Genomic DNA, 15,942 nt, shown 5'->3' on the forward strand with positions numbered 1-15,942 from the left:
AAAAGACTTGAAACTTAAGTCCATGTGTAGTTGACTATGAACTGTAGTTCAGAATCCAGCACGCTCAGTAAACCCTGCAAAGATGAAGTCTTTCACAGTAGTCATTGTACGAGGTACATTCAAGTTCTAAGGCCTCCGATTTTTTTCTAATTAACTACTCACCCGAAATCTATGAAACTGGCGTTACTTCTCGACGTAATCACCCTGCAGACGTACACATTTTTCACAATGCTGACGCCATGATTCCATGGCAGCGGGGAAGGCTTCTTTAGGTGTCTGTTTTGACCACTGGAAAATCGCTGAGGCAATAGCAGCACGGCTGGTGAATGTGCGGCCACAGAGAGTGTCTTTCATTGTTGGAAAAAGCCAAAAGTCACTAGGAGCCAGGTCAGGTGAGTAGGGAGCATGAGGAATCACTTCAAAGTTATCACGAAGAAACTGTTGCGTAACGTTAGCTCGATGTGCAGGTGCGTTGTCTTGGTGAAACAGCACACGCGCAGCCCTTCCCGGACGTTTTTGTTGCAGTGCAGGAAGGAATTTGTTCTTCAAAACATTTTCGTAGGATGCACCTGTTACCGTAGTGCCCTTTGGAACGCAATGGGTAAGGATTACGCCCTCGCTGTCCCAGAACATGGACACCATCATTTTTTCAGCACTGGCGGTTACCCGAAATTTTTTTGGTGGCGGTGAATCTGTGTGCTTCCATTGAGCTGACTGGTGCTTTGTTTCTGGATTGAAAAATGGCATCCATGTCTCATCCATTGTCACAACCAACAAAAAGAAAGTCCCATTTATGCTGTCGTTGCGCGTCAACATTGCTTGGCAACATGCCACACGGGCAGCCATGTGGTCGTCCATCAGCATTTGTGGCACCCACCTGGATGACACTTCACATTTTCAGGTCGTCATGCAGGATTGTGTGCACAGAACCCACAGAAATGCCAACTCTGGAGGCGATCTGTTCAACAGTCATTCGGCGATCCCCCAAAACAATTCTCTCCACTTTCTCAATCATGTCGTCAGACCGGCTTGTGCGAGCCCGAGGTTGTTTCTGTTTGTTGTCACACGATGTTCTGCCTTCATTAAACTGTCGCACCCACGAACGCACTTGAGACACATCCATAACTCAATCACCACATGTCTCCTTCAACTGTCGATGCATTTCAATTGGTTTCACACCACGCAAATTCAGAAAACAAATGATTGCACGCTGTTCAAGTAAGGAAAACGTCACTATTTTAAGTATTTAAAACAGTTCTCATTCTCGCCACTGGCGGTAAAATTCCATCTGCCGTACGGTGCTGTCATCTCTGGGACGTATTGACAATGAACGCGGCCTCATTTTAAAACAATGCGCATGTTTCTATCTCTTTCCAGTCCGGAGAAAAAAAATCGGAGGCCTTAGAACTTGAATGCACCTCGTATAAATAGCAGCTTGATCACAAAATCCTAGCATTGATCAGGAACAACATTCAAGTGGTCTTCTGCTACTTGTGTTGTTACCTTTTTTCCTTGTCTGAAAAAGCTGATAGGCACCATGTGATCCTGTGTTGTGCCAGGAGGCATGTTCATAGCTTGCAGCACCACTCACATTGTATACGTGTGGATTTGGTAGTGTTGGCGGGCGGGATGGGGGGGGTGGGGGGCACACACATGGAACTGCGTAAACCCAATGACATGTATTAATGTTGGAAATAGCATACTTCATTATGAATAACAGCACTCAAAGCATTAGGGTCTGCCTTATTCATGCATGTAACTGTAAACATAACTGTACTACTTACGTAAAAAAAAAAGTTTTCTTCAGTATACTGATTATCAATGTACAGTGCATATATTTTAGAGGTAAGACTTACTAATTGAACACTACTGATATTAAGTAGTGATCAAAATAAATAACTTCCAATAATGCAGTGTTTAAATTATTTTGTTTGTCAGCTGCTACACCATCCGAATGAGCAAATCTGAGACATAAAAATTTACTGTTTTCATATTTAAAAAAAATATTCTTTAAGGTTAGAATTGATAATTTTTGAAAGTTCTTACCTTTAATGAGTAAATGCATTGATGACTGATTTGTGTAATGAAAATCACTAATTGCATTGAGTAAAACTGTTTAAATTTTTCCAGGACTGCTTTATTTTGGATACAGTGACATCAGGAATATATGTCTGGATTGGCCGACGTTGTACAAAGGATGAAAAAGTGGAAGCAATGAAAAGAGCTCAGTCATTTTTGGCAACAAATAACTATCCTGTGTGGACAAAGGTATGTTCATAAATTAAAATGAGCTGGTAAATCTGTAGTTAATTTTTGCTTCAGAAATTAACATGTCTTCTCTTGTAAAACTTAAATATTAAAAAAGTTTGCTACCTTTCAGCGTACTACCTCTAGACCCTATTTCAATAAATAAAATGATTCAGGGTATGTGACCACACAGCAATATGAAAAATCTGCAGATGCTTTAGTTGCTAATGTAAGCAGCATGCACCAAAGTGACTAATTATTGCCTCCCTATTTCTGCAGTTGAAAGAGACTGTGCATTAGATGACACAGATTGGGGGGGGGGGGGGAGGTAGTAAATGCTTTTGCTAGGAATAATTGTTAATTTTATTGATTGTCATTGGCAAATTGAGACCTAAGGGTTAGTGAAAGTCTAGGTAAAATGCACACATGGTGTGGTTTGTCTGCCTCGATGGTACAGATGGGTATACCATAGGTGTAGCCTCAATGGAGGGCTGTGTATGGCAACCCGTGGATTCTGAAGAGGGGCAGCAACTTCTCAGTAGTTGCAGGGACAACAGTCTGGATGACTGACTGACATGGTCTTGTAACATTAGTCAACATGGTCTTTTTATGCTGTTCCTGTGAATAGTTGAAATCAAGGGGAAACTACAGCCATTACTTTTTCTCTGAGGGAATGGAGCTGTACTATATGCCTTAATAATGACGTCCTCTTGGGTAAAATATTCTGGAAACAAAATAGTCTGGGCAGGGACTATTCAGGGGGATGTCAGGAAAAACAAAATGGGTGCTTAACAGGTCAGTGTGTGGAATGTTAGATCCTTAAATCGGATAGGTAGATCAGAGAATGTAAAAAGAGAAATGGATAGGTCAAAGTTGAATGTAGTGAGAATTAGTGAAGAGTAATGCCAGAAAGAACAGGGCTTCTGGTCAGGTCAGTAATGTGTTGTTAGCACACAACCACAAAGGGGTAATGCAGGATTAGGCCTAATAACACAGTAAGCTACTATGGGAAGCATAGTGAACACACTGTCATATCCATCACAGACACAAATCCAGTGCTCACAAAAATAGTTTGTGTTGGCTAGTTCCACAGATGATGAGAGTAAATATGATGGGATAAACAAAGTCATTCAGGTAGTTACGGTAGATGAAAATTTGTTATGGGTGACTGGACTTTGATAGTAGGAAAAAGAAGAGAAGGGAAAAAAGTAGGAAAAAAGGCAAGGGAAAGAAATGCAAGAGGAAGGTGCCTTACGGAATTTTGCACAGACTGTGATTTTATCACCAAAAATGCTGTGTTTAAGAATTTTAATGAGGAATAAAAACAGTCAAGCAGTTGCACAAATTTTATTACATTGACCTGGTTTCAGTACCAACTATACCTTCTCCAGAATTAGTTAGTTACCTATACTTTTTTTTTAAATCATCATAGGAGATGAATGTCAAAAACCTTAAGTAGTGCTATAAGTATTAAAAACAGAAAAAAGTACTACTTACAAAGATTCACATTGCATGGAGAGATAAAACACGAGTTACAGCATGACAGTCAAACAAGTAAAAGTTGCCTTGTAAAACCAACATTAAAACCATGAATATAGCAAGCCACTGGGATTGACATCTGGCAGGTTTGTTGACTGATTTTGTGGCTATGTGGAAACAGCATGGTGTGTGCCACCTATGGGGAAGTGAATGGTGTAGAGCAGCCCGAATTAACAAAACAGTATTATTGTAAATGAAAATAGTTAAGAGACTAAGCCTAATAACAAAAATGTAAAGATGGGTAATAACTGAAATATACCGGGAATGCTGTAAAATGAAACAGCAGTTGTAATTGCTATTTGTAAGTAAAAATCACCTTGGTTTTCAAACTGCATAAATTTTAATAAAATTCTCGAGCTTTTAATGGCCATCTCTGCCATCATTGTCAGGAGTAAACCCACTCACTACCAGGGCTGGCACTGTTTTCCACTTCTGTAGCCACGATTGTGGCCTCTGCCACTGAAATGACTCTTCTACAGAAGCTAATTGGGCAGCTTATGGCAGCTCCGGCCCACCGTGGGACTGTTGACATCAGGTGGCGTGAGGGGCTGGCACCACATTTGAAGCTGCTATTCCTGCCCCACTAAAAGTGTCAAGCATTCATTGTTACTTCCTTTCAACATCCAAAGCATGCCTTCATGCCCTACTAAGTGTGTACCTCTGGCCTCTGTTAAACTTGCTGCTGTTCATTCTAATCTCCCCTGTCTCATTTATAATGGAATCCCAGTATGTTTGTGCATGAACCAAGACTCGTGTTTTCAAACTGTATTTTCTGTCTTTTTTCCAAGCAACACACAGCCATGGTCGACTACTGAAGCTCCCTTGTTTAGTGTGTCGCTTATACTCAGTACAACGCTATTCAACTGTGCAAATTGTTTAACCTATATAGATGCTACTGCATTTGCAAGGGATACCATACACACTGGGCACATGCAAAGCCATGTCACAGGGTGTAGCATATCTCATGTCCTGTTGGCGAGCTGGAACACTGGTCTCAGTCCATGTCACTGTAACACACAAGTTAGCTTGTCGCATGTTGTCCCACAGTCGCGAATTTCTTCATGGAGCACTCTGAGGAGCAGGCTCTGAACTCAGTGGCATTGCTTCTGTCTTGCTTCCTGAGATACAATGATGACACCTTTCTGATATGGGTTCATGGTGAAAATAAACTGCATCAGTTCATAGATCACATGAATGGTGTCCATCCCAACATTAAATTTACCATAGAGATGGAGAAGGATGGCAAGCTACAATTCTTGGCTGTTTTTAGGTTAGCAGATGACAAGAGGCCGCCTTGGTCACTCACTGTACAGGAAACCAATGCACACTGGTCGATACTTGAACGCCAATAGGTTTTAACCACCCTGTACGCAAGAAAGTGGTCATGCACAAGTTAATACACAGAGCAAAAGTTCTCTGATGACCACCCACAGTCTGAATTGCAGCATTTGAGGCGCGTGTTCAGAGAAAATGGTTATATATAGAGAGAGAGAGAGAGACATCGGAAATCCTTTCAGGTGCCACTGAAGAACAACGCCTTGTGAATCAGCAGAAGAGGTCAAGCTGGTTGCTTTCCTGCCATTCTGTGGGGCAGTGAACAGCAAGTTGGGACATGTGCTGCAGACATATGGACTGAGCCCAGTTTTCTGGCCCTCCCCCAAGATCAGAGATACACTGCACCCTGTTAGACGACTTAGCTCTTTGTGTGTCTGGTGTGTATGGTGTCATTCGTGAATGCTGCAGCATCTATATAGGTCAGACAATTCACACAGTTGAACCATGTTATACTGAGCGCAAGCGACATGTTGAGCAAAGGAAGTGTGACAAGTTCGCCATAGCTGAGCGTTGCTTGGAAAACAGACACAAAATAAAGAGTCTTGGCTCGGGTATCAACGTACTGGGATTGCATTATAAAAGAGGCAGCAGAGATCAGATTGAAGAGCAACAATTTTAACAGAGACAAGGGGTGCACACTTAAAAGGGCATGGGGACGGGCTTTGGATGTTGAAAGGCAGTAATGATGAATGTCTGAGACTGGTAGTGGGGTGGGAGAGGCAGTTCCAAATGTGGTGCCAGCCCTTCATGCCACATGACTTCACTTGATCCTGGGGCAGGGCAGAGTTACCATAAGCTGCCCAATCAGCTTCTGTGCACGCGTCATTTTGGCCCTCTTATTGGTGTCAGAGGCTGTAGTTATAGCTATATAAGTGTAAACGCTGCCAGCCCTGGCATTGTGGTTTTACTCCTGATGAAGATGCCAGAGATGACCAATGAAAGCTCAAGAATTTTATTTGAACTGACGCAGCTTGAAAACAGAAGATTTTATTCGGACATGCTGCCTCGAAAGACTTGAACACTGTCCTGTGCTGATGGTGTTAAAGTGCTTAAAATGAACAGAATTAACATAATAGGTATAAAAGCTATGGAATACAATAAAAACAATTAGGAGGAGGAAAACATTGTTTGAGAACTGTGTGTAAAGACCTCCAGCGAAAGAATGACAATATGTCACACAGTTGTGAATAGTGGTTTAATGCCATTAAAGAAATATTTATTTCGCAGTGGTAGCTCTTCACTGAGAATGAGACAGTCATTGTCAGACATGTGCATAAAAATTTCCAGTTCAAGAATATCAAGCCTGTAGCCTTTCTTTCCTTCGTGGAGGATAGTAACTTAACACTCAATTCAGTTTGTGGCCTATTATTAGCAGATTATTTGCAAAGGATGAACTCTGCATATTATTACTTTTTCTTCGTAATTAATGCACTTTATATCTGATAACTCTTCCAGTGTGTACTACATAATAGATTGACCAAGTGTCACAGGTGATTTTATAAACCCTTGAATTATGCAAAGAAGTTATTCTACAATCTGTTTTTAGTGGAAAAGGCAACTTTGCATCCACATCTTGAGTCTAGCAGATGACAAAGTCAGTAGGAAACATCACAAAGTATGGAGCCGAGAGAATTTTTTTGCTTTTGTCACTGTCAGTGTTAGCAATATTATTTAAAGTAGTGACTCAGCTGTTAGTTTTTACTTTGAAAATATTATCAACAAAGGAAGTCTCATAACCATTGTTAACTGTTATAGTGTTTATTAAATTTATTTCAACTTAGTTTTTTGGGTTATAAAGGCGCTGAAAGAGACCTAGGAAAGGCTTTGTTATGAGATTGGGGATGTGCAGAACTGACAGGAAAATTTTAGCCTATCCTGGTTCTCTTGAAAAATGACAAAAGAGATGTTAACTTTGTAGTTAGTGAGGTCTAACTAAGTAAGCTGACGATTCTCATTTTGTAGTTAACAGGTGAAGTTAAGTTTTTCATAAAGTTCATTAAAAATCTTAAATGCATGATAAATTCTGCTATTAGGTCCACTGCAGATAATCAGAATGTCATCTACATACCTAGAATATGATTGAATACCCAGATTTGCAGCTGAATAATTTTTTAAAAATTTTCCCTGCTGTGCATTAATGATTTTGTGTGCTAGAATGTTGCTAATGTGTTGCCCATTGTAAGGCTGTCAGCTTGTTGGTACATTTTCCCATTAAATTCAAAGTAGTTGTGTTTCACTATTTCAAACAAGTTAATGAGATCAGTGCAGTAGTGGAAATCAGTATAAAGGCATGGATATTTGTAACAAAATTAACATTATCTGATGAAATAATTGTGTGCAGTGTATATGCAATAGTATGAGAACCAGTATACTGACAAATGCAGTCATATGGTATCACATATGATGTCAGCAGTATGGTATATAACAGGACATAGTTTCAGGTGGTAGAATGTGGAGCTCGGTATAAAGGCAGTTGACCCTGTGCATACGTGCCTTTACTGAAGATGGGAAATGGGCATCACTAGTGCCAGAGCATGTTGTGTACATAAAACAAAATTGTTACAATGACTGACAGAAAAAAGTTTTCATGTAATGAAGAATGAAATGACACTCTAATCAACAAATCTCCAAGAAACTGAACTGTTAAATTGCAGTGACTTATAATTCAGTTACTTTGGGCACACAATATGGGCAGAATGGAAAAAGGAGAAAGGAGAAAATTATCTGAGACATCAAAACCCTTACTTTTGTGAAAATATAGGGTGACAGACATTTATTCTTCTCAACTTGTTGGTGATTTATGGTTAGCAGTAACTGCAAGACATGTACAGCAAATTTTGTGAAACAAACAAACATCGTACATTCAAGAAACAACTGCGGAAAATTGCTCTAACACTCAATCATAAACAGACTAGATTGGAGTTTTCAGAATTTAGTAGGTCTATATAGTATTTATGATACTTTTGAACTCATCTTTTAATTTTTTATTGCTCAAATTATTTAACACAGCATACTCATACCGTCTTAGTTTTTCTCTAGCCTCACTGACTGAACTTGGTATCCAGTTTCAGGTTACAGCACGTGACTGAATTCTCTTTTTTACAAATGGGCAGACTTGGTTGAGAATGTAGTATAGTTCACTTGAAAATTTGCCATAACTGTAATGTGTTGTTAGAATATTGTTCCGATCTATATTGCTTAGCATGCCATTCAAATGAGTTAATTTTGGTCTGTATTCACCCTAACATATTTATAGCATTTATGTGTGGGAGCCTTTATGTTCACACCTAGTTCTACATTGTGATGGTTCGACAAAGCACTTACAACAACAGATGTAAGATCATAAAGATGAATATAGTGATTGTTATCTGTTGCAGACTGGCATGTTCCAGTCTCCCTGGTTCTAGTATTTCTCAGGTATCTTAAATTATATTCAGGCAGAGTATACATGAATATACGAATATTCTAGTGTGTAACTTGTCTGCTGGTACATCTGTGTTGAAATCTCCTATAATTACTTACTTATTCAGGTGTGACATAAAAAATTCTCTATCATGTCACAAAACTTTGTTAAAAAAAACTTTAAAGTTTCCACTTGGACTATATTAACATGTGGTTATCACATGTCATAGGTCAGTAACAACACACTTTAGATATCATAAATACATTAATTAGACACTGAAGTAAGCAAGAACAATATGGAAGTACAAAAGTTGTGTGCCGAGAGAGCATAGAACACAGGTAGTTCAAAGATGTCAGTGTCAAAGATAGGACACTCTATGCCAGAGGCTGCCCCCTCTCCTCCTCCTCCTCCTCCTCCTCCTCCTCCTCCTCCTCCTCCCCAGCAGTGGGGAGCATGGTGGAGGGAAGCTTCCTCGCTTGAACTTGTAATCATTGTGCCAGCGCGGCAGTTGACGACAGCAGCCAGTGCAAGAAGTAGGCACGTCCAAAATCCACGCTGCAAGAGTCCCATCTGTTGATGTTCATCTTGTATTCTCCAGTTTTTTCTTATTTTCCTTTACTGCCTGCTCAATGTACAGACCGAATAACATTGGTGATAGGCTACAACCCTGTTACTGCTTCCCTTTCATGCCCCTTCACTCTTATAACTGCCATTTGGTCACCGTAAAAGTTGTAAATAGCCTTCCACTCCCTGCATTTTATCCCTGTTACCTTCATAGTTTCAAAGAGTATTCCAGTCAGCATTGTCAAAAGGTTTCTCTAAGTCTGCAAATGCTATAAATGTAAGTTTGTCTTTTGTTTGCCTTTCTTCCAAGATAAGGATAAGTATTGTTTTGCGTGTTCATACATTTCTCCAGAATCCAAACTGACCTTCCCCGAAGTCAACTTCTACCATTTTTTCCAATCTTCTGTAAAGAAATAGTTTTAAGTATTTTGCAACCATGACTCAAACTGAGAGTTAGGTAATATTTGCTACTGCCAGCACCTGCTTTCTTTAGAATTGGAATTATTATATTCTTCTTGAAGTCTGGGAATATTTCACCTGTTCCATACATCTTGTACACCAAATGTCAGGCTTTCCCAAGACTGTCAGTAGTTCTGATGGAATGTCATTTACTCCCAGAGCCTTGTTTTGACTTCGGTCTTTCAGTGCACTGTCAAATTCTTCTTGTAGTATCATACCTCCCATCTCATCTCATCTTCATCTGCATCCTCTCCCATTTCTATGATATTCCCATAAAGTTCATCTCCCTCGTATAGACCCTGTACGTACTCCTTCCACCTTTCAGCTTTCTCTTCTTTGCATAGGACTGGTTTTCCATATGAGCTCATGATGTGGATACAGCTGCTTCTCTTTCCTCTGAAAGTCTAATTTTCTGGCTGATAGTTTCTATTTTTTTCCCCAGTGAAATGTGCTTCTAAATTGTTACCTTTGTCATCTAGCCATTTCTGGTTAGCCATTTTGCACTTTTTGTCACTCAGTTTTTGTACATTTACGTTCTTTCACATGCTTAATTTGCTGCATTTTTATGTTGTCTCCTTTCATCAGCTAAATTCAATATCTCGTTTGTTATCCAAGAATTTCTACTAGACAGTGTTGTTTTACATATTTGATCTTCTGCTGCCTACACTATTTGCACTCTTAAAGCTATCTATTCATCTTCTACTGTATTCTTTTCCCTTATTCAAGTCAATCATTGCCTAATGCTCCCTCTGAAACTCTCAACAATTTCTGGTTCTTTCAACCTATCCAGGTCCCATCTCCTTAATTTCCTACATATTTGTAATTTCTTTAGTTTTAATTTGCAATTGATAACTGATAAATTGTAGTCACAGTCCACATCTTAGTAGAATAACATACTAAATTAAAATGTGGACAAACATTAATGTAAAAGCCAGTTAAGTAATTATCAACATATAGCAGTATTTTTACTTACAAAATGTAGAATTTGTATATGAACTGACTCATTCTACATTATAGTAATGCATTGTGACTGTCATGTACAAGTTATGCTCTGCAGGTAAAATACAAAGTGTGTTGGCAATAATGCAGAATTTACAAGGATAAGGAAAGGTCTTATAAAATTTATCAGCAATGATTTTTGTTTTTACATAGTGTGACATCTGTCCCAAGTAGTGATAAAATAGTGTGTGTGTGTGTGTGTGTGTGTGTGTGTGTGTGTGTGTGTGTGTGTGTGAAACACAGGGACAGGGACTGAGACTGAGACACAGGGAGATAAATAGTATTGGCAGCAGTTGAGAGATTGATACCTAGTAAATTAACAAATGATGGAGCTGATCTGTCCATGGTACACAAAACTGGTCAGATCATTGTTGCAGAAACAATGAAAAAAAACATGCCAAATTTAAACAGACGCAAAATCTCCAAAACTGGTGATCTCTTACAGAAAATTTAGATTTAGCACGGACTTCAATGTGAGATGCTTATAATAGTTTCCACAACGAAACTTTGCCTCGAAACCTGGTAGTAAATCCAAAGAGCTTCTGGTAGTATGTGAAGTATGCTAGTGGCAAGGCACAATCAGTGTCTTCTCTGCACAATAGCAATGGAGATACTATCGAAGACAGTGCTGTCAAAGCATAGTTACTAAACACAGCCTTCCAAAATGCCTTCACAAAAGAGGATGAAGTAAATATTCCAGAGTTTGAATCAAGTACAGCTGACAACATGAGTAATGTAGATGTAGATATCCTCAGAGTAGTGAAGCAACTTAAATCACTTAACAGATAAGTCTTCTGGTTTGGTTCAGACTGTGTACCAATTAGATTCTTTCAGAGTATGCTGATGCAATAGCTCCATACTAGACAATCATATACAACCATGCACTCGACAAAAGATTGGAAACTTGCACAAGTCACGTCAATAATCAAGAAAGATAGTAGAAGTAAGCCACTAAATTGCAGGCCGATATCATTAATGTCGATATTCAGCAGGATTTTATAACATATTTTGTTTGAACATAATGAATTACCTCGAAGAAAACGGTCTATTGACACACAGTCAACACGGATTTAGAAAACATCGTTCTTGTGAAACACAACTAGCTCCTTACTCACATGAAGTGTTGAGTGCTATTGACAAGGGATTTCTGATCGATTCAGTGTTTCTAGTTCTCCAGAAGGCTTTTGACAGTGTACCACACTAGCTGTTTGTAGTGAAATTGCGTGCCTATGGAATATCGTCTGTTATGTGACTGGATTTGTGGTTTCCTGTCAGAGAGGTCACAGTTCGTAGTAACTGACGGAAAGTCATCAAGAAAAACAGATGTGATTTCTGGCGTTCTCAAAGGTAGTGTTACAGGCCCTTTGCAGTTCCTTATCTATATAAATGATTTGGGAGACAATCTGAGAAGCTGTCTTAGATTGTTTGCAGATGTCTTTTATCGACTAGTAAAGGCATCAGATGATCAAAACAAATTGCAAAAAGATTAATAAAAGATATATGTATGGTACAAAAATTGACAATGGACCCTAAATAACAGAAAGTGCTAAAAGGAATCCATTAAACTTCAGTTACACAATAAATCAGTGAAATTTAAAGGCCATAAATTCAAGTAAATACAGTTATGAACAACTTAAATTTGAAGGAACACACAGAAAATGTTGTGGGGAAGGCTAACCAAAGACTGTATTTTATTGGCAGGACACTTAGAAAATGTATCAGATCTACTAAGGAGACTGTGTACACTACTCTTGTCTATTCTCTTTTAGAATACTGTTGTGCAGTGTGGGATCCTTACCAGATAGGATTGACAGACTGCATCGAATAAGTTCAAAGAAGGGCAGCACGTTTTGTATTACTGCAAAATAATGGGGGGAGTGTCACTGAAATCATACAGGATTTGGGATGGACATAATTAAAACAGACATTTTTCGTTGTGGAGGAATCTTCTCATGAAATTTAAGTCACCAACTTCTTCCTCCAAATGCAAAAATATTTTGTTGACACCGACCTACATAGGGAGAAACAATCACCATGATAAAATAAACGAAATTGGAGCTCGTATGGAAAGATATAGGTGTTTGTTCTGTCCACGCGCTATACGAGATTGGAATAATAGAGAATTGTGATTTGCAGAGTATCGTGTAGATGTATATCTAGATGTAGACAGAGACTGCTGCAAAAAGCAAGAGCGAGGGGTCTGGGCTTGAGTCCTTGTCTGACACACAGTTTTAATCTATCAGGTAATCATTGAACTATTAGTGTAGACTACACCATAGAGTGAGAGAGTTACTTAAATGGCAGACAGTAAAAACACAAATGATCATAGAAGATAGAAGTGAAAGTTAGGCAGTTGATATGTATTGACATCAGTTCCATCAGATTGTAAGAACCATACAGTAATGAACACCCAGTTCTGAATTGCAAAGCTCTTAAGCAACGTTGCTAGTAAGGACAGAAATGTGGACTAGAGCATTACAATGAGAATCTTGACCTTTATTTAGCTGTAGAGTGGTATCATTCTTACAGAAAATGTAACATTATGCATGGCAGTATAGAATTTTTGCATAGAATGACATGCTAGTTCGCTGTTACGGTTGACCAGGTGCTTTACTAGTGTAAAACTGGGATAAATAATAGTAGACATGTCAAGTATTCAAAGTGGAGATAAGTGGCGTGAACCTGTTAATATAGGAAGGATGCTAATGGATGTATTTGTAAGCTGGTTTTACAGTAATGTTTTGCAGACTTCTTAGGTTATAGGAAACACTATATTTCTTTACCCATCAGTAGACAATAAATGTATGGATGTTGTCAGAGTGGGCACAGCAAGAAGAATGCTACATGGTTTATGGCATGATATAAGGAAACATGTTTGCAGATAAGTAGAGTAAGGAAATCTAGAGCACTTAACAAGGGTAAGAGGTGTACTGATGTGTTTTCATACTGGTGACCTGCAGAGTTAGTGTGTAATGAGGACAGCATATAAAATACTCCTTCCTTTAAATACAGACATTAAAGTTTTATTCTGGCTAGTTACTAAAAAATTCCTTCATTGCCATTTGAAATATGGTTTTTCTTAGCCATATTGTTTGTACTTCAGTGGCTCCTTTCCTAAACTAAAGAAATATTCTGTAGAATGCTCTTTAAATTGGTGATGTTAACCGAAGGTGTTACTGCTGTGAGAAGTACTGAGTTCATCTGCAGTCAGTACAGCCTACTACTAATACTAATACTACTATTCTGCACAGTGTGCTTCATGGAAGACATGAAAGAATTTCAGTATTGCTTTCTTTCCCCTCCAGGTTCAACGAATAGTAGAAGGTGGAGAACCATCAACATTCAAACAATATTTCAGTGGCTGGAGAGAGGCAGGTGATCAAATTGGTCTAGGAAGGATCTATACAGTGGAGCAAATTGCAGGTAAGTTGGGAGAACTAAAATCTTTAACTCATCACAGTTTACATATAATGTTTAATTATTTATTTTTTGTCACTAGCAAGCATGCCTGAGCCAGATTTTGATCCCAGCTCTCTACATGCCGAAAAAATAAGACTTCTAGCTAAGAATGCTGGCAGAGCCTTTGGTTTTATGCCTGATGATGGATCAGGAAAAGCAGAAGTATATCGAATTGAAGATTTTGAATTAGTGCCAATTGATCCTGCTACACATGGAATGTTCTTTGGTGGCGACTCTTATGTGATAAAGTATACATATGAGAAAGACAGACGAGAAAGCTACATAATCTACTTCTGGCAGGTATGCAACTTGCATAAACAAGTTACAAAAAGTGAGAGGAGAATGAATTTGCCGTGGACTTCAATTAAATGATCTTAAGTTTTTTTATTGGAGCAAGATAGATTTTGTGGCTACTGTACAAGCCTCATCTTCAGCTATACCTATTTGCATTAAAATACTATATGTATTCTCATTCATTCTGCCTCGGTAATCAAACTGCACTTACTTTTCATGTGGGTAAAATATGTTTAGTATATGTAAAGAAAATACAATGTAAACTGGTTTATCAGTTATTATTATTATTATTATTATTATTATTATTATTATATTTGCTGATTTATTATGTAAGGTTCATCTAATTTATTGGTTAATTAATATTGTGCAAAAGAGAAGCAACAATGTAAGTTATAGTGAAAAGTAGTTTGTTAGCGTGAAAACATGGATCAAATGAAAAGAAACTTCATTAGTCCCTTTAACATAAAATTTGTTGGTTGATACCACAGCCAAAACTGTATACACCTGAAAATATCATTTTTTGCAAAATGAGGCCAATAAAGGTCTTCCTTCTGGCTCTTAATTTGTTTATTTACCACGTTAAATGCTCTGTCTGTAAAACTAAAATTGAAGTTAAATTTCTCTCTCTCTCTCTCTCTCTCTCTCTCTCTCTCTCTCTCTCTCTTTCTCTCTAACCATGGAGACCAGATGGCGAGCAACTGCACCTGGTGGGAGCAGTAGTCTGAGTAGGAGAGTGAAGGAGGAGGCTGGTGTGGGGAGGGGCGAGAGCAGGATGGGGGGGGGGGGAGGAGGGTGTGTTTCTTGTGAGAGCGTGAGGGGGACATGGTGGGGACAGGGTAGGGCTGCTAAGTGCAATCTGGAGTTTTGCAGGGGGTGGGGGAGTGTAAAAGGAGCGTAGAAGAAGAGGAAAAACAGAGACCGGTGGATGTCTTAATGGAATATAAGGCTGTGTAGTTCTAGAGTTGGAGAAGGGAAGGGGATAGGCGAGTGAAGTACAGGGACTAGTGAAGGTGGAAGACAGGGGTTACAGTAATGTAGGATGTATTGCAGGGACACCTGTCCAGTTCATAAAGTCTGGTGTCAGTAGAGAAGATCCAGATCCCACACTTTCCTTCCTACCAGCACCAGCCGTTGTGAATGGTACAGGTGGTAACTCTCCCTTCAGTATATCCTACATTCCCATAACCGCCTGGCCTCAACCTTCACTAGTCCCTGTCCATCCCCCACCAATCACACTCTCTGCTTATACACCAGCCATATGCAATCTTCTTTTCCACTTGCACACAAACTAGTCTCTCCACTTTTTTTTGCCTCTTCTCTACTTTTCAGCTCCCTCCTACTCCCTTGACTGCACCTTCAAGCCCTGCCCTGTCCCCACCACATGCGTGTGTTCTCGCACAAGCAGGACTACAGCCTCATGCACCCCTATCATGCTGTCCCTCACCCTCCCTGCCACAATCTTCTCCTCCCCCCCCCCTCCCCCTCCCCCTCTCGACTACCACCCAGATTGCTTCTCCCATCAAGGCGAGTTGTGCTTGTGACAAAATTGTCCTTTTTCCTACATTAAAAGAAGGCCTTTTGTTTGAAAGCTCGCATTTATAGCTCTGGTCTCTCCCCCCCCCCCCCCCCCCCCCCAGGCCTCT

General features: G+C 39.4%; 1 protein-coding gene across 2 annotated transcripts in view; it reads left to right on the forward strand.

Moving 5' to 3' along the window:
* Nucleotides 1-15,942, forward strand: part of LOC126184641 (gelsolin, cytoplasmic) — a 300,473-nt gene that overhangs the window by 267,259 nt on the left and 17,272 nt on the right. For both annotated transcript variants that reach the window (XM_049927119.1, XM_049927118.1), the window contains exons 9-11: nt 2,131-2,268; nt 13,852-13,969; nt 14,046-14,305. In XM_049927119.1, the coding sequence (XP_049783076.1) occupies nt 2,131-2,268; nt 13,852-13,969; nt 14,046-14,305 (516 nt within the window). The remainder of the gene's footprint in view (nt 1-2,130; nt 2,269-13,851; nt 13,970-14,045; nt 14,306-15,942) is intronic.

Source organism: Schistocerca cancellata, chromosome 4, assembly GCF_023864275.1.
Source record: "Schistocerca cancellata isolate TAMUIC-IGC-003103 chromosome 4, iqSchCanc2.1, whole genome shotgun sequence".
Taxonomy (NCBI): domain Eukaryota; kingdom Metazoa; phylum Arthropoda; class Insecta; order Orthoptera; family Acrididae; genus Schistocerca; species Schistocerca cancellata.